Source organism: Pleurodeles waltl, chromosome 4_2, assembly GCF_031143425.1.
Source record: "Pleurodeles waltl isolate 20211129_DDA chromosome 4_2, aPleWal1.hap1.20221129, whole genome shotgun sequence".
In the NCBI taxonomy this organism is placed as follows: Eukaryota; Metazoa; Chordata; class Amphibia; order Caudata; family Salamandridae; genus Pleurodeles; species Pleurodeles waltl.
Window position 1 is genome coordinate 1,052,559,879 of NC_090443.1, and position 19,668 is coordinate 1,052,579,546.

The 19,668-nt window shown below is 46.5% G+C and overlaps 1 protein-coding gene across 1 annotated transcript in view; it reads left to right on the forward strand.

The window, feature by feature from the left end:
* SERPING1 (serpin family G member 1) overlaps positions 1–19,668 on the forward strand; it is a 138,137-nt gene that overhangs the window by 28,299 nt on the left and 90,170 nt on the right. Inside the window, exon 3 of the mRNA XM_069233060.1 lies at positions 17,123–17,987. Within this exon, the coding sequence (XP_069089161.1) occupies positions 17,123–17,987 (865 nt within the window). The remainder of the gene's footprint in view (positions 1–17,122; positions 17,988–19,668) is intronic.

A 19,668-nucleotide genomic window follows, 5' to 3' on the forward strand; every position in this document is an offset into this window, starting at 1 on the left:
CGGATAGGGGATACCTGCGCATGCCTATAGCATCCTCGCGTCGCAGTGCAACCCCCTCCGCTTCTGCCCATATCAAGAAGGAGCGCCTCCAGGCCAGCACTGGGGGTTCAGTGGCTTTCCACCTTTGAGTGATGAGTCGCTTGGCTGTCAGAAGTCCCAATTCCAGGAATCTTGTGGATGCTTTATGCTTTTTGGTTCTCAGGAAGAGACCCAGGAGACAGGAGCCGCAATCTAACAGCGATGGACGTGACGTATATTTTGATAAGGATGATGTGACTCCATGCCAATAAATGCTCAAGGAAGGACAAGACCAGAACATGTGAAGGAAGTCCGCCCCAGTTAAGTTGCAGCGAGGGCAAGCAGCATCCACTCGATTATAGTATTTGTTAATGCGGGCTAGCGTGAGATAAGCTCTGTGAAGTATATAAAATTGAATAAGGCAGAATCTGGAATTGCGGGGGACATTAGTGTGGCTGGATAGTACCCTTGACCAAGTGGCGTCGGTAAGGTGTCCCGCTAGATCACCCTCCCAATTGGCGCGCAAAGCAGTGTGGGTGTTCAGTGTAAGTGCTCTAAATGCATCAGTGAACCACCGAACCAGGTGTCTGCCTTGCCCCATAACTTGTAAGTATTGCACCAGCAAGTGTGTGGGGGGGTTCAGAAGTCATCACTCTCCATCCGCGCGATAGATCCATCAACAATGAATTGTACAAAAGAAACTGTTGTTATAGCAGCCCAATCACCACTGAGTCCACAATTATTTACCTGATAAATACTCAGGCAAAGACAACAAAGGCAGAATATATTTTAATAAGCATTTATTAAAATATCTGCATCTTAGATAAAAGCATGTGCATAGCAATAACGAGGATGAAGGAGCACTATAGGAGCAGGCATGTGATTAAGAATGTAAAACACAAGAACAGTCCTACCATACTGTCTAAACAGGGGAGTGGATCTATAACTCCACACCTATGCTGAGTATGAGCACAGCATACTAAGCCTAATCTGCCCTTCGGGTTTTTCCCCTAGGAGAACTTCTTCCCTCAAACCTGCAGGAGAGGTCTGAAGTCTAGAAAGACACCGTCCCCATCTGGATCGGGGTTCGGCCGCCTAAGCAAGTAGCTGTAGCCAAGCATGCAGCAATCAGCATACAGTCGTGGTCGTCTGGCTGGAATCTCCCTCTAACGTGTCTGAGACAAAGAGGTGTTTTTATAATAAGACTACTAACATTCTAAGAAACAATCCTCTTTCTGTGAATGTTGGAGACACAGCATACCACGTTTGTCGGCAAACCTATCTAACTGTAGCCTTGGAAGGAGGACATAGTCTCTGCTAAGAACGCAGTGATATACTAAGCGAAAGGACAATGTGATAGAAGAATAAAAAGAGCACCGCAAAAGTGGCTCCAACTAGAAAAATAAAACCATGCTGACAAAAGCGCATCTAGGTGAAAGTGCACAGCTGTAGGCCTAGGTGGCCAAAATAACATGTATAAAACATGGCTAAAATAGCTCTACAACACACTCGTATTTTGACACCTGTTGTGTTTTACCAAATTAAGGAGCCAAATATAACAAAACACTACCTCGACAGGTAAATATTAGCCTAATGCACAAATATATGTTAACATATGCCTGTATTTAAGGGAATCCTGTTTTTAAATCCCCATGCTGTCTCTCTGCTTAGTAGTTGGTCTGGAACTCAAGAAGTACAATAGGAAGAGTCACCCACAAAAAGCCCAATATTCTGCATTTTTCAACTTTTAAAAATAAATAGAGACAGTAAATAGATTGTTTTCTGTCTGTATATAGCTGTAAAAAGCCTTACTGATGATTCACTAAGAAGTTTAGCTGTTTCTTCCAGGTGTGCTGTCCTTCCTGTATGTTTATGTTTGTTTAAGGAGTGTGTACAACAGTCCTTTACCTCCTCTCACCCCCTCTTTATTGTGACAGCTAACTCTGTTCTGCTGGTTCCATGCATGTGAGAGAACCATGTGATGTTCATCCTTCTACAGCACCTGCCTTTCCTCATCCTATGTGCCAGGGAAGGTTGCACTACTGCTGCCAAGGAGCTACCTCTGTTGTGTTGTGAAGCTCGGTATACAACTTTCTACTACACAAGAGACATTGCATGATGTGAATGAATGAGTCAACCCTCGCACAATATGAGGGCAGAGCTTACTTTTGTGTTTATGCGTGAGCTGAACTGAGCTAGATAACTTTGTAAAAGTTGAAGATGCAGCTGACAAGCGGCTCCAGGCCTTTCATACCACCCTCGGCCCGCTCTGGCTTTGTAGCCCACAGCGCTTTGCTGCTGTGGTGTGAGCCCATAATGTCAGTGTTAAGTGCAAAATTAAAAGCTCCACAATGCATCATGCTGTTGCCTGAATAGCCAAGCTTGGCTGATGTTATCATATGCTATAGTGGCAAGCAGCAGACTTGCGAAATTCAAAATAAACCTTATTTCCTGGCATTCTGCCCTTTGTCGTGTAGGAAATCAAGGGTTACATAGTAGGGTGGGTGAGGGGGCAAAGCACATGCCAGCCCCTCACTGCTGGCAGGCAGCATTAGCACTTCTTGGAGAAACAAACCAGCATGCTAAAAAGACATTATTTACCAGAGCAATGGCAGCAGCAGCTGAAGAGATCCTCAGAAAGGAAGCACAATGTACTAGTTCCCCTTTCCTGAGCCTCCCCGTGGCCTAGAGCGGAGCTCTTCAAACTGTGGGGCAGTGGAGGGTGTCTGAGGTTCTGTCCAAGAGGAAACAGTGATACATCTACTGTGGCCTTGAGGAACAGAGACACACACCACTGCTGAGCAGAGTACTATGCAGTTACTGAAAGAAGAGAGGGAGAGAGCCTCTCTGTAGTGGGCATCAATAGCATCTTTTGTCACTCATGTCCTTCCTGAGAGTAGGTTTCAAAATGCAGGCAGAGGCTCCAAATTACCCTCAAAGTCCCCCCTCATATTTCTGATAAAGGATCACACTGTGGACACATTTAGGGGCAGATTTAAGAAAGGTGGCGCTGCACTCAGTACAGCGCCACTTTTCTTGCACCCCTTAGTGCCCCCTACCGCCACCATGTGTGCACCATATCTAAGATGGTGGTAGTTAGGGAACTAGCATCAAAATGTTTAACGCTAGTTTGGAGCTTTGCAGGATTAGCACAAAAAATGTCTGCAAAGCCCATTGAGGCCCATTGTAAACAATGGTGTGCCCTCTTTTAAGGCCTGCTCTGAGCAGGCGGTAAAGTGCCGGAAAACATTATGCAAAGAAATCTCTTAGATTTCTTTGCACCATTTTTTCGGCCCCACTAAGAGGGGAACGTCTCCTTTGCATACATTTTGCCTGCACACGAATAATGTAGCATAAAGGATTACAAAGTGGCGCTGTGATTTTGCTTCGTTGGGCCACATTAGCGTAGGATTAGCAAGGACGCACTAAGGACTCTCAAATCTGCCCCTTACACTTTTAGGGAGACCTGACTGGCAAAAGAATGCTGGCAATCCTGCATTTGCATGCATCATGAAAAGGGATAATTGAACATAACAAAAATGTTTGACTTGATACATATCTTCAAGGGAGTTCCCAGACATCATGGCCGCTGCATAGAGGGAAAGCTCCCGCCTGAGCTTGCTTAAATCATGCCAGATTCTGTCTCTTGACTATGGGAGGCACTTCGCAATAGTGACTGCGGTGATGCCAGGAGACGAGTGGACCAGAGGTCCCCAACAGTGTGGAGGGCACCACATCGCTTTGGGCCAATCCTAGCAGGGCCTTGGAACATTAGGCCAGGTCTGTCTTGTGGGGCCCAAATTCTGAGTGACGCCTGAAACCGCCAATGGGAGCAAGGCTTAAGCGAAGGGACTGCTCAGAGGACCATAGCGCCTGTTTGTAGGAAATTGGGTTATTAGTTGAGGGGGTGGAAGCCTGCGCAGACAACAATCACAATCCTTGTCAACGTGAGCCACAAAAGTAAAGGAATTAACCTGCACTTAACCCGGTGCTTAATTTGAGCCAGTGGTTTCCGGTGCTCTGCACCAGCACTCAATTGTCAATTATAACCAGCACTTATGGAAGCTACCACATGGTGGTGTTGTTTGTCTAATTTAGAGATGAGCACACAACAGTTGTTTATTACTACGATACACATTACAAATTACTAATACCTGCAGCCCAAACCATTCCCACGGCTTTGGGGAGCCAGAATAGCCTGAACTGTCACTTGTAGGGATGTAATGGTTATTAGTTGTGTTGGTTCTGTCATTGGCAGCGACGGCAGGATGAATGGGTGGTGCAGTCTGCTGGGGATCCTGACAAGGGCCCCGGCACTGATTGTTTTACAAATTAAGCACTGGCTTAACCCTCTGGTAGCTTGGTACAAATTTACCAGGCTTAACTTAGAAACAATGGGGGTCATTCTAACTCTGGCGGGCGGCGGAGGCCGCCCGCCAGAGTTCCCCCGACAGAACACCGCTCCGCGGTCTAAGGACCGCTGCGGTGATTCTGTGTTTCCCGCTGGGCTGGCGGGCGACCGCCAGAAGGCCGCCCGCCAGCCCAGCGGGAAACCCCTTCCCACGAGGAAGCCGGCTCCGAATGGAGCCGGCGGAGTGGGAAGGTGCGACAGGTGCAGTTGCACCCGTCGCAAATTTCAGTGTCTGCTAGGCAGACACTGAAATTCTTTGTGGGGCCCTCTTACGGGGGCCCCTGCAGTGCCCATGCCATTGGCATGGGCACTGCAGGGGCCCCCAGGGGCCCCACGACACCCCATACCGCCATCCTGTTCCTGGCGGGCGAACCGCCAGGAACAGGATGGCGGTATGGGGTGTCAGAATCCCCATGGCGGCGCAGCAAGCTGCGCCGCCATGGAGGATTCCATAGGGCAGCGGAAAACCGGCGGGAGACCGCCGGTTTTCCTGTTCTGACCGCGGCCAAACCGCCGCGGTCAGAATGCCCTGCGGGGCACCGCCAGCCTGTTGGCGGTGCTCCCGCCGACCCTGGCCCGCCGGGGTCAGAATCACCCCCAATGTGTTAAGCAGTAATAAAGCGAAAACACAACACAAGGAAAATCCCAAACCAATGTAGAAAAATACAGTAGATTTTAATAAATATAATGACACCAGAACAAAATATTGGATTTTAAACAGTTAGATGAAGATAGCTCTTAATGGTGCAAAGTGCCAACTAATGGTATATGGTCACGTTGGACCAGGTCAAAGTCCCAAGTTCAGGCTTGTTGCAATGGAGCCCTGGCCGGGCACAGGCCAAGTTTGGCATGCTAGGAGTTGTACCTTCTGTCCTTGGATTTGAGACCTGTGCAGCGTTGCTTTGTGAGGCTTTTCGTTTTTCTATGTCAGTTCCCATGAAGCTTGCAGCTGTGTGGCGAGGCTTTGCATCGCTCGGCGTCAGTTCCGATGAAGCGTTCAGCTGTGCGACAAGGCTTTGTGGGGCTTTGCGTAACTTAGCATTGGTCCAAAGAAGCCTTCAGCTGTGCTATGAAGCTTTGCGTCACTCAGATTTCAGCTTTGTGGGAGGGTTTCCCATGGTTTTACTCACTGAGCTTCAGTTCCACTGAAGCTCTCATCTGTGTGGCGAGGCTTCGCGCCGCTTCACTTTGCGCCTCTCTGGATTCGAAAGAACTGTCAGTTAGGCTAGGAAGTGTTCTCTCTGATGCCAGCCAAGGGTCCAGGACCTGGGGAGGCACCTCTTAGAGATCAGGGGCTCACTCTAGCAGAGACCAGCATGGCTCAGGCATGTCTAGTTGCAGGTCTGGGAAGGTCCAGTGCTGCAGGTCAGCTGGGCGGTTGCAGGGAGGCCTCTGGAGCTTGTCATGTCCCTGTAGCTCAGACCTGGAGGTCAGCCAACTGACCCTCGGAGTCAATCCGGTAGCCTGGGATGAAGGGAGCAAGCCTAGTCTTCCTTATCAGAGATCAGATCAAGCAGCAGAATATTCCTCAGGGGGACAAGGCAAGCCTTAAGCAGAGGGGCAGGCTTCTGGTAGTAGCAGGATAGTCCTCTGGGGAAGAAGGCAGTGCTTCTATATTGTCACAGATCTAGGAGTGCACTGAAGAGTTGTCATGAGGGTTCAATTTATTATACCTTGTGCCAGCCTTTGAAGTCAGGGAATCCGTCTGGGTTACCCCCACATCTGGTTCTTCCACTGCCACGGCTCCAAGATGTCTGGGGTGACAAAAGAATAGTGCCAGGTTCATTTGTGTGTGGGTGCTAGATGCAGCCCTTTGAAATGTAAGTGGGGCAAGATGGCCCATCCTACCAACACCTATTCATTCTTTGGCTCATTGTCTGGGAGGAATACACAAAGCCCAACTGCTAAGCTATTCATAGTCATGTGGCCCAGCACATTGGCAGCAGACACTAAATGGTTAGGGCAAAAAATGGTAACTTTCTAAAAGTTGCATTTTCCGAATTGTGACTTAAAATCTGGCTTTACCATTAAACAGGATTTTAAGTAACAACTGAGTCCAAACGTAATATCTCTATCTGCTCCCAATCAAATGTTAGCACTTATTAAATGTAATAAGGTAATCCAGTGTTGGCCAATGAACGAGACAGACCTCACATTAGTGAAAAATGAATTTAGGAGTGTTTTACTACCAGGACTTGTAAAACTTAAAAACACATGTCCTACTTCTTAAAAACAATGCGCCATACCCTGTGTGCTGTTTCTGGTCTACCTTAAAGGTGACTTATATGTATTAAAAAAGGAAGGTTTAGCAAAAGGTTTATTTTGCCAGGTCAAAATGTCAGTTTTAGAACTGCACTACAGACTGCAATGGCAGACCTGGGGCATGTGTTAAAGTGCTACTTAAGTGGGTGGCACAATGAGTGCTGCAGGCCCACTGTATCAATAAATTTTCAGTCCCTGGGTACATGTGGTAACATATACTAGGGACCTATAAGTATATTAAATATGCCAATCGGATCTAAGCTAATTGTACCATGTGCATAGGGAAAGAGTGCAATCACTTTACCAGTGCTCAGCACTGGTAAAGTGCCCAGTCTTAATGTTAACAAAATGACTTCCAAAAAACAGGAGGGTGACGGCAAAAGGTTTGGAGGTGACTCTGCAGAGAGGACCAAGTCAGGCACTCTTGAAATGGTGTGGCATGGCCTACGATTCCAGAGGTGACCTTGGAGCTACACAGGCTCCTGCAGTTAAAACACTTCCTCGGGAAATGCTGGTATGGATGAATGCAGATTGGAAATGAACATCAAAATATCATTAGCATACTCTGCCAGTTTCATCTGCTTATCCCTATATTGAAATCCCACAATATTTCGAATATGTCTGATTTTAAGTAAGAAGGGTTCCAATGCCAGGATAAAAAGCAATGGGGAATGAGGACAACCCTGTCTAAACCCTCTATTTAAAGACAAATAAGATGATATCAACCTATTTATGAGGGTGAGGCATATAATACGGGAACTAAATTAAGGAAATAAGGACCAAATCCAAACCATATGAACAATTTAAAAATAAAAGACCAACTCATTCGATCAAGTGCTTTTTCTTCCTCAAGAGATATAGCTGCCAATGAATGTTTACATTTATTGGATTCATTTAAAATATGAAAAAGTAATCTAGTATTACTCGCTAAATGTCGACCTTTAACAACACCTGTTTGTTTGCGGCTTATCGGGTTTGGTAACAGTGTTTCAGGCCATCGCACAACAGGCTTAGCAAAAGTTGTATAATCAATATTGACTAAAGAAATAGGTTGTGATCTATACCCTCCTTTTGAATTGAGCAAAAGAGTGCATCTCAGAACGTACCGTCTGCGTGTTCTTTTGTAATAATGAAGGAAAATAATGTAAACATTTTAGAGAGAAGTTATTTAGAAAAATTGAGATAACATTCTATTGAAAAATCCTTCCAGACCTGGAGCTTTCCCTTTCCTGATCAAATTATTTGCTGAAAGTATTTCTGTAATAGTAGTTTCATCCTCTAGAAGAGAAAAATCCATAAATAAGTCATAACCTTTAGGAATCTGTGTTAAATATTGGATAATAGACTTTTAAAATGAGGTTACTTCAGGTGTGTACAATTTAGAATAGTAAGATTTAAATTCAGCCAAAATTTCAGAGGTCTTTCAGAAGGGAAATATTGTTCTCTGTTAAATCTTTGTTCTTTTCTTCTTAATCACTTTACGACTCTACGACTTTACGACTCGGTCGTCCCATTTCCAGGGGGTGCTGTGAGGGGACTGTCAGAAGCCTGGGAATCACCTTGAACACCTATCTAGAGTCCCTTGCTGACTCCTGTTTGTTTCTCTTTTCTCCATGGTACACTTGTGTAGGACTACATTTGCTTCTTGGGACTGCAAATCCCATAATGCACAGCTTGGTAGTCAGGAAAACCCGGATTCTGTTTCCCATTGTTTTCAATGGGAAAAGTCCAGTTGCTCCTTTTCACTGGATCCTCTCCTCCAGGACTTGCAAGTGTCCGAAACCACACACACCTGAAACCTCTCCTGTGCAGCCCAGCTTGGAACTGCTTATAAGCAGCCATTTCCTCAAGCTCCCTGTCGTGCATCGGACTTCAATTCCTTTGTGTTACAGACCCCTTGTCGGATGGTGTTCCAGTTTTGTTCCTGTTCTGTTCCAGCCTGATCCTGTTTCCTGTTTCTATGCCCTGCTCCTGATTGTTCCAGCCAGAGTCTGCTCCCTACTTCTTAGCCTTGTACCTGTTTGTTTCTTCCAAAGCCTGCCCCCAGTTTCTCTGCCCTGCTCCTGCCTTGTTTCAGCCTGAACCTTCTCTCTGTTTCCCAGTCCTGTTTACTGCTCATTTCCTACTCCCTGTATTCCAGTCCTGTCCTTGCCTGTTCCAGCCAGAGCCTGTTCTCAGTTTCCCAGTCCTGTCTCTGTCTGTCCCAGCCAGAATTTTGCACCCTGTTTTCAAGTCCTAGACCAGCCTTTGCTTCAGCCTGAGCCTGTTCCTAGTTCTTGCCTCTGCCTCTTTGTTTGTTCCCTTCTGTTTCTGTTTCTTCTTGGTTCTTTGTGTCTGGTAAGTGTTCTATCAGTCTTCACCAGTGTATACGTGTCCTCCTGTGCACTGGGGTTGGCTCCTGGTTTCCAGGAGGCAATTCCAGCCCCCATCCTTGTCCAGTGTTATACGTTGTATTTCGTGCCTAACAGTGACAGTGTGCTATTGCTGTTTTCTCAGGAATCGCCACTGTGTTTCCAGCTAGACCCACAAGAGCGTGTCCTGTGTATGTAAGTACTATCCTTGTTTGTGCTCTAGGGTCCAGAGACAGAATCACTTCTGCTGCCTCCTTTCTATGGGGCTGGCAGGGTGACTATCTGTAAGAGCAAACTGCACAGAGGCATTGAGATTCCCTGTCACTGTGGGAGGTTCTGCGCCCTACTCTGTGTACAACCCCAGCGTGTTTGTCCACTGGTAATCCGTTTCCTGTTTGTTCACACAAGGGTTGCTCTGCTTTTACTTTCCTGTTTCCTGTGCCTATCCGTAGCTGTCCTTTCCGTGTATGCCTTTAGCTGCTCCTCTGCCCCAGTGTACTACCTCTTTAGGATATTCAGTGACCTCAAGGGGTGTCCCAACCAAAGTCCTGATCAGACCCGCCCGAAACCGTGACATCTTTGTTCTTTTCTTCTTAATCAGAGGTGAAAATTAAATGGCCTACCCACGCCCGAGCAAGTTTGTTAATCTGAGTTTGAAGAATATGTGTTTCTTGTAGTAGAGCCAGATCAGTACCCAGCCTCACCAGCTAGGAAAAGCCATGCTGATGTTTAATTGGTGAACTTAGCCCCCTAACATTCCATGGGTTTTTTGGTAAAGTTATAAACCTACAATTTCAACTATAATATAAATATGTGATTAAAAATGTAAGAAGAATGCTATAAATGCATATGAATCACAACAATAAAGAATATTAAATGATATAGAAAAGAAAGTGAAGAGAAAGAAGTGAGGAAAGAACAGAGAATAGAAACAAAAGAAGCAAATAAGACAGGATTAACATACTGAAAACATAGCATAACATATGTCACATACCTAGAAAATAGACAAGAATGAGAAGTACGACACACTAGACCTCAGGAAATAACGGCGAGGAAGTCAGTCCACACAGACGGGTGTAGGAACTTTCCAGCAGGGTGAGGTAACGTAACTAAATGGAAGAAAATGAAAAAGAAGAAGAATAAAGTACGCTCAATGACACCATCGAAAACAGTTTATGATAATAAAGAAATCAAGGTGGAACAAGTGTTGTCATGTCCATGACTTCCACTTTGCAACTATCAATGAATTTCTGAAATAACACTATGGGGGTCATTTCGACCTCGGCGGTCTTTTGACAAGACCGCTGAGGGACCGCCGTGCTGAAGACCGCCAGTGGTGGTGGTTTTCCGCTCGGCGTATTATGACTGCTGACAGCCCTCCGTCCTTTTCCGGACGGAGAGCCGCCAGCAGCCATACTGGCGGTCGGCGGGGAAGTGGAGGTTGCTCCACCTCCACCGCCACGTTAACAGAACACCGCCCACCGAATCACGTTCTGTGATTCGGCGTGGCGGTGTTCTGTTGAGGGTGTGGTGGCGGCTGAGCAGCCCCCATGGATCCTGTCCCCTCCCGGAGGATCAACGGAGCAGGTAAGTTGATCGTCCGTTAGGGGAGGGGGTGGGGGAGTGTTGTGTGTTGTGTGCGTGCATGGGGGTGTGCGTGTGTATATGTAGAGGGGGTGTGTGAGTGCGTGTATGCATGCGGGGGTGTTGTGTGTTTGGAAATGAGTGCGTGTCTGTCTGTATGTATGTCTGTATGGATGTGTGCGTGTATGTCTGAATGTGGGTGTGTGCGTATGCCTGTATGTGTGGCTGTTGGCATGTATGTTGGTGTGTGTGCGGGTATGTGTGTTGGTGGTGCCTGCGTGTGTGTCAGGTGTGAATGTGTAATGTACTGTTGGGGGTAGGGGTGGGGAGGGGGGTCCTGCCACCTTTGGGTGTGGCAGGGGTGGTGGTGGGTGTAGGGGAAGGACTCGGGTGGGGGTGGGGGAGACCCCTATCAGTGCCAGGGAAGGAATTCCCTGGCACTGATAGTGCTCAAACCCCATGAAATCCATGGCGGTCAGCCGGGTCATGATACCGCCGGCGGTATTGTGACGACCGCCGGGCTGGAGACCCAGGTCTCCAGCCCGGTGGTCGTCTCCGCCCTGGCGGTCAGATTGGAGAAGTGGCGGATGACCATGGTGGTAACCACCATAGTCATAATTCCAAAAATGTTACCGCCAGCCTGTTGGCGGTAAGACCGCCGCTTCTCCGCCGACCGCCAGGATTGTAATGAGGGCCTATATCTTCATAAGTGGTTGTTTTGTTCTGATAGGTGATCTTAAATAAGCAGGGATGAAATAACCCAAAGCATACATTAAGGGACCTCAGAGCAGGACGCATCTTCAGAACTTCTTACGCCTATCCAAATTCACCTGTGCATAATCTTGTGTGAAAAATAAATTGGATCCCATCTATGAAATAAGGCCCTAACAACCTTTCGCAAGTCAGTGCATTCTAAACCTCTGGGGGACTGGGAGGTTGTCACAAGTTTAGACACATAGGGGGTCATTTCTACCCTGGCGGTCTATGACCGCCAGGGCAGGTGACGGAGGAAGCACCGCCAACAGGCTGGCGGTTCTTCCGGGGGCATTCTGACCGCGGCGGTAAAGCCGCGGTCAGAAACGTGAAACCGGCGGGACACTGCCCCAGGGAATCCTCCACGGCAAGCAGCGCCGCCATGGGGATTCCGACCCCCTTACCGCCATCCTGTTCCTGGCGGTTTTCACCGCCAGGAACAGGATGGCGGAAACGGGTGTCGTGGGGCCCCTGGGGGCCCCTGCAGTGCCCATGCCAATGGCATGGGCACTGCAGGGGCCCCCTAACAGGGCCCCACATTGATTTTCAGTGTCTGCCTAGCAGACACTGAAAATCGCGACGGGTGCAACTGCACCCGTCGCACACCAGCAACTCCGCCGGCTCCATTCGGAGCCGGCTTCCTCGTTGCTGGTGCTTTCCCGCTGGGCGGGCGGGCGGCCTTTTGGCGGTCGCCCACCAGCCCAGCGGGAAAGTCAGAATGACCGCCGCGGTCTTTTGACCGCGGTACGGTCTTCTGGCGGTTCCCGTCGCCGCCCGCCAATCTAGGAATCACCCCCATAAACTAGATGATGAGGTTGTTGAATATTTAAAGTAGTAACTTATGGCATTCCAGAAACATTTGGGATAAAGGAGTGAAAAAATAAGGTAGAATCTGAACCTTCCACATGCCAGTACATAAATGCCAAGATTATTCCTTTGGTTTCTGTTTTCCAGTTCTTCAGTATATGTTTTTAGTGGAAACACTAGTGTCAACACATGAAAGTTGATTATGAGCATTGTGCAAAATTCCTATTTTGTGATTTAGATCAGTGACCCTAGCATCTAAAGAAAACTATTTTTTATCCAGATTTTGTAGGCATAGAATTGTTTCTCCCATATAAGGCTTGAAAGCATGAATTTCCTCCAAGATAATTTCTACATTAGAAGAAAAGAGGGACTTGACTGGAGAACGAGGATCTTTTTTGACCCTTTTATGTGAGGAAAGATTAGAAGAGCTATTTGCTTTAGAAGTAGATTTGGAAGAAACTGGAACTAGAGGTTGAGACATCAGCAAGTTAGATACTAAGGAAGACTGCAGAAAAAGGTCGGAACTCTCCATGTCAGAAAGTAATCCTGAGAGTGGATTAGGGCCTGAAAACATAGAATTATTGGAATACGATCAAATATGAGGTGCACTGAATTTCAGATTACACGTTTTCCGCATAAAAGAATTGCAAGTTCTATGCAATAAGTAGGTTATCAGCAAGGAAGCCAGCTGAAGTAAAATAGGATACTGTCTAAAGTGACCCCAGAATAGTTACTACAAGCAGAAGGAATTCTAGCCACTGCATTTCAAAAATGGCAGGAATCCACAGATAAATATGCAAGCAAAGGTTTACAGGTAATGTAACTACCTGGTGTCGGTTGTGGTCGACTTTATCCTGAAAATTCATTTGAACAGTGTATGACGCTATTGATTAAAGTACTGAGGTGAGGGAAGTACAGACACCAGTGCATAAACCAGGACAAAATGGCAGGAGCGACTCACTCACTAGTTATCGGGCGGCCATCTTCCAAGGCGTAAAGCTATGCCGCCATCAAGTATTTGTTTGCATCGTTTCTGCAGTATTCTTTACTCACTGCTGTGTGTTCTTCCACCACCAATACCCCATTACCTGCTGAGCCTGACAACCCCCTCAATGTTACAGGGAAGGTAATGAGCAGCTCCTAGATCTCTCTCTCCCTTCCTCTACTTTCCCCTCATTAGCTGTGGCTGTTCTGCATGTGCATCTCTCTATCGACATAGCGGGAGGTTTGGGATTCTCAACGGCATGGTAGGCCTTTGATCCAAGCTTGAGAAAATCTCAGTATATGGACAGAGACTGAGTCAAGAGGGTATCAAGAAAAGAGGTGGCTCAGTTTAGAAGGTAGCTGCCAGTGTTAGTTAAAGGAGGCACATTTAAGCGCTGACTTGACTGAAGAGGGAACTCATTCCATGTTTCTGTATCTTCATCTCCCAGTAATTTGTTCCTGGTTCTCTAGGATTTTGCAGTGACCACCATGAGAAGGTAAGGCACAGACAGCTCATTTCGGTTCATAGTGACACAAGAATGAATGTGGGGATGATACAATACAGAAAGTGGAGAATAGATTTTTGAGACGTCTGCTTTCTGTTCCCTAATGTACCTCTACAGATTTGTGCCATAGTGCATTAGGGCTGGATGATTTAAATGACATAACCAGGCTTCGCCCCGCCTTTCTGTGGTTATCTGGTCTAACCCTTCAAATAATTTTACGTGCCAAGTAGTGGAAGATCGTCTACTCCTGGATTGGGCAAAAAAGATCCTTTGGTTGATGTACATCAAGGAATTCCGCCGCTCCCTTGGTAGCTCAGATTTTTTGATAATCCCAGTGGTTCGCCCTCCCCTTTGAAGTATGTCTTAAAAGAGAGATTCCTTGATTCATGCCATTCATTGAGAATGTGCAAGGACCTCAGGAAGGCCTCTGCACACCACAAGCCCACTGGCCGATTCGTACTTGGTTTGGGTTCCCATTAGGTTTCACAGGCATCTGCTAACTTGCTTAAGATTTAACATTTTGCACTTTATGGTGGCGTTTCTCTTGCCGACTTTATATCCATTGATTTTACCATTAGGTCCCTCTGATGATCAATCTACTCAATTCACACAGCATTTACTGTTTTTTTTGTAAATATTATGGGGCTCATTACGACCCCGGCGGGAGGCGATAATATGGCGGAAGTACTGCCAACAGTCTGGCGGCCAAATTATGACTGTGGCGGAGCGGCGACGGTAATACCGCTGATACCGCCAGGCTGCCGCCAGCCTGCAGCCTGGCGGTCCCGACAGTTCTAATCTGCCAGGGCAGCCCTGGGGATTACGAGTCCCCATCCGCCAGCCTGTCCATGGCGGTAAACATCGCCATGGAAAGGCTGGCGGTATGGAGACTTAGGGGGCACCTGGGGGCCCCTGCAGTGTTCATTGCACAATTTTGTGGTGACTTTTCTGCTAAGCCAGCAGGCGGAAACGCTGTTTCCGTCCGCTGGCCCAGCAGAAATGTCATAATAGGGTGCAAAACCAGCACTGGCGGTATGTTCACGCCCGCAGCTTCGGCGGTCTTTGTAAAAGACCGCTGAAGTCGTAATGAGGTCTGTGTTTCTCCTGGACATCGCTTCCTGCTGCCTATTTTGAAAGATGCTAATTTTAGGCTTTGTAAGGAAACTGTGGTCTATATTCAGTAACTACCTTCGTTGCACATATGCTGGGATGTGGTGAAATTTTTACTCTGTGTTATCAAATTATGAAAATTAATGAGATCATTTTTATGTTATTATCAAGTATGGATATTTTTATTGGTATCCAGTTGTACATAGGTATTTTATGACTATAAATTCATTTGTTTTTATTGATTTTTATTTGCACTTTTATGGCTGATGTATGTCACTGAATTAAGTGGATGCTACCTGTACTTATCCATATTAAGGGGACAGGCAGCTAGGGTGGCAAAGTCAATACCACTAAAGCCACACAGCACTCGCACACACGAAAGAACCACACGTCACTTCACCTGGGTATGGGTAATCAAGTGCTTGGGTAATAAATATTTCAGACAGACTAGAGAGCAGTTTTAGGTGAATTCTGTGCAAGACTGCTATACTGTTTCGGCTTTAAAGTAAGATAGAAACTAAGGGCCTGATTTAGATATTGGCGGCCGAGTCACTCCTTCCCAACGGTGACGGATATCCTGTTCGCCAAAGTCTAAGTCCCATTGAATATAATGGAATTTAGATTTCTGTGAACAGGAGATCCGTCACTGTTGAGAAGGAGTAACTCGTCCGCCAATATCTAAATCAGGCGCATAGTCTCTCCCGCAGGGAACAAAGATGAGTCGAGCTCCATGGTTTTAGAAAATTAGCAGTTTGCTGACCCATATTTAATGCAGATCAAAGTATATAGTATTATAGTAATAGAATTATGACCTCTCCACCAAGTTTATTACGCCGGCTTTATTGTGAGGGGAAAATAAGACAGAGGGTGGCGTGCCATTGTATAAGACATTAGTACCTGGTCTAGGTCGGGGGCTAATGGCCCAAATGAAGGACCTTTTGAGCAAATTCTGGTTTGTTGAACAGCACCCAACCAGTTTCACTTCATCTTGTTTGAGTCATTGATGAGCTGTCTGCTCCTCTGTCTACTGCTTCCTGGCTCGCTGTCCACAGAAAGCTGGAATTTGAAGTCATGAGTTTTTAGTAGTGTGTAGCCTTGGCTCCTCCTGCATTGACCTCTTAGGGGAGAGATTTTAATTAATCAGTAGAAGTTGTTGCAAATGACATGATCCTGTCTCGAAACCCTGCCGGGTACATAGCGTGCTTTATAAACTCACTGATTGATTGATTGATTGATTTTCAAACAGTACTGAGTGATGGTGTGCAGGTATTCCATTCTTACACTGTTTATCCTGGTACTACACATGTGAAACTGAAGGAGCCCCAGACAGAAGTCCTCACCTTCCTGTAGATTATTCAGTTGTGGAATAATGTGTCTCTAAACAGGTTGCCAAGCGTTTGCTAAGGTAGGAATATTTTCACAATAAATTGATTCACCATTCTTGGGATAATAGAACCGGATGATTAGACATTAAAGAGACTCTCATGGCTTATGTGAGTATTCTTCCAAGAGGAAACAAACCTTGGTAAAGGCAATAGATCTGGCTGAATGTTAAAGGACGTGTTTTGTAATAGTTGGGTGGCTCTGTGTGTGTATCCGGGACCTAGCCTAGAAAGAAAAAATTACAATGGGAGAATGCTTATGGTAGCAGTAAATTACACCCTTCTGACCAAGGTGCAGGTAACGCAGAATACATCCACATGGCTGATCTGCAATCTACCAGCACGGTCGTCCCCTACTCCCATTGTAGGAAAACTGCACTGGTTGCCTACCAGAAAGTGGGCTGTTTTCAAACTCTGATGCTTAAGGAACTTCACAAGGCCCATCCCGCCTATCTGCACTCACGACTCAGTCAGTATCAGCCCTCCAGACAGCTCAGGTCCTCAAACAAAGTGCTATTACCGCCCCACCCAGTCACACCTCAAGATCTGGAGGCAGATCCTTTTCATATATGCCCCGCACTATTGGAATAAACTCCCTCTTTACCTATGTACCTGCCCAGATTTTATAAACTCCAAAAAGATGCTAAAACTTGCCTCTTTTAGAATGTCTCAGCTTGCCTGATTAGCACAGCACCGAGATACTCCTTCGGGAGTGAGTTGTGAAATTGAGCCTCCAATACATAATTGTTTGAACTCTAAGTAGATATGTGTTTTATGCAACAAAGCATTCATAGTGGAAAAATAGTATCCAAGAAGATAATCAGTACCCACGAGTGCTAGAGTAAACGATGAACCACTGGTAACGTTTCGCCCCACTTCTTCTTGTCTTGGATCTTATGCAAACATCTACTTGTGCAAGCCCCTAACTCTTCTCTTTGTAATTTATTTTTCCAGATTGCAGAGGATAAAACGCTGCCTGACTCTACGAGTGCTGCAGAAAATACAGGAGCAAGGATAAAATGCCCGCCAGCCACGGATTACAAAGTCCTTCATAAAAAAGGAAGAAGAAAAGCCTTTGATGATATCACTGCGCTCAGGCAGCCGCAATCCGAAAGAGAAACAAGTGGTGTATCTGCGACCGGTCACCAACCAAGGCCAGATGTGGCTGAAACCAAGCAGAATACCGACAGTGTCCAAAATGGGACCACAGGAGAGAGAGAGGAGTTGGTCGATTCAAGCTATCAAATACCCAAGCAGGAGAGACCTCCAGAGCGGACAGACCTTCACAAGCCTAAGCATGACAGAAATGAGCCCCAAGAGAAAAAGGACGATGAAGAAAAATCAGAGCATGAGATGCAAGATTCTACAGGAGAGACTGAGGTCAAGCCTCAGGACACGATGGATGTGAAAGATCTTGGGGATAGTGAGGCCACGAGCAACCTCACAAGCAATATTCTATCTAACGAGAGCAGCCATCAGGTAGAACATGGGACAAAAGGGATCCACAATGAGGCAGAGGAAGACAGCTGTGAGCATCAGCCTCACTCCACGGACGCAGCCACCACTACGATGCCCTCAACCACCCAGGAACCCACAACCGTGACCACAGAGGATACCAACTGGTGCAGGCAGAATGGGTTTTCGAAACCCTGGCCACACTGCGTAGACGAGGCATGGCAGAACGACACCAAGATTCTGGCAGAAGAATTAACCAAGTTCTCATTCAGGCTCTTTCAGCAGGTCCTCAAAAACGATCGCATGTCAAACGTAGTCTTCTCGCCACTGAGCATCATAACAGTGCTGTCTCATCTCCTCCTCGGTAAGATAGGGGGCTTTGATGAAGAGGTTCATACCTTCGTAAGTAATCCTATATTGTGATCGACTTTGTCCACTTTAAAAAAATAGTGAGGGTACGGCTTCCTGGGCAAGGGAGCACACTCTCCACAACTAGTGTGTGTTTCAGTGAAAGCATCACTGAAAGGAGCGAGGGTTGGGAGAACCTCTTTAGGAATGGCTCCTGTCATATCACCTCTCGCCCAGTGAGGATGGGCGAGATATACAAGTCATGTTGCTTCTGCAAACCCAGCGTTTCACAAACTCAAAGAGCTTGAAACTGCAAAATTACTTTTTGCTATGTAATAAACCCATTTAGTGAGTCAGAAAAGCATGGGCTGTAAGGGGCTTCCCCTTTTAATTGCATTTTATAATAGTATGTATCAATCAATGTATAGCAACCACAGTTGTGGTTGGTAACCATTCAAAAGTTACCAGCTCTTCAAAGGAGTTGGTAACATATTTGCGAAGAGGAACATTGCCCCCGTTGGACAGCTTCCCACGTCCTGCCCCCAACCATGGGTTCTCAAATGGGATTTGTTTTTAGTTCAGCACCAGTTGCTTTAATGGGAATTCAAAAATAAGGATTGTGGTTCTGCTCTTCAGTCAAGTCACCATCCATGTTATCTTATGTTATATTGATTTGTATAGCACACTAATGACCCTAGAGAGTATCCAGGCGCTTGGGCAGGTGTGTAGGTTTCTGGTTCCCAAGGTGCTTATACAAAGAGCCAAGTCCTTAGTTCTTGTGGAACTCAAGAAGTAAAGAGGACGCCCTGATGATTAGAGGGCGGTCATTACATGTCTTGGGTGCAATGTAGAAGATTGTGCAACCTCAGGTTTTGCTTTTGCGGATGCTGGGAATGTTTGCGAATGAGAGTGAGGCAAGAGCATAGGTGTCTGATGGGTTGGTGAAAGTGTATGCAGCCTTTCAGGTACTCTGGTCCTGCGTTGTGTAGGGTTTTGCGTGTGCGTTAGAAGTTTGAATTGCCTGCACTTGTCACTGGGGAGCCAGTGATGCTTCCTGAGGTGCGGTGTGAAGTGGGTGAGGCGTGGGAGGTCAAGTATGAGTCCTGCAGTGATGTTCTGGATTGTATGGAGTCTGTGTAGGAGTTGTTTGGAGAGTCCGGGTTAGAGAGTACTGTTGCAGTCCAGCCTGCTGGTGATAAGTGCTTTGATTGACGGTCCATATGGTGTTCTGAGGCAACCATTTGAATATTTTCAAATATATATTTTATATTGATTTCTTTTCAGCATGCTTAGGACGTGGAAGCAGGAGGTGCACACTGTGTTGACCTGAGCCGTCATGTTGAGCTTGTCATCTAGGATGATCCCTAGATTTCTTGCATGGTCTGTGGGTGTGGATGTTGGTCTTTGCTCCGACGGCCAACAGGTGGAGACTCATAGGGAGGTCCTATTGCCGAAGACCAGTACTTCCATCTTGTTGGAGTTGAGCTGCAGGCCGTTGGTTCGCATCCAGTCTACTACCATGGTCATGCAGTTGATGAAGCTGGTTCTGGCAGTGGTGGTTTTGTCTGTCAGGGAAAGGATGAGTTGGGTGTCATCAACATAGGAGATGACAGTGATGTCTTGAGATTGGATGATGTTGGTGAACAGTGACGTATGTGTGGAAAAGGGTGGGTTTGCAGCCAATACTTGGAGATCAC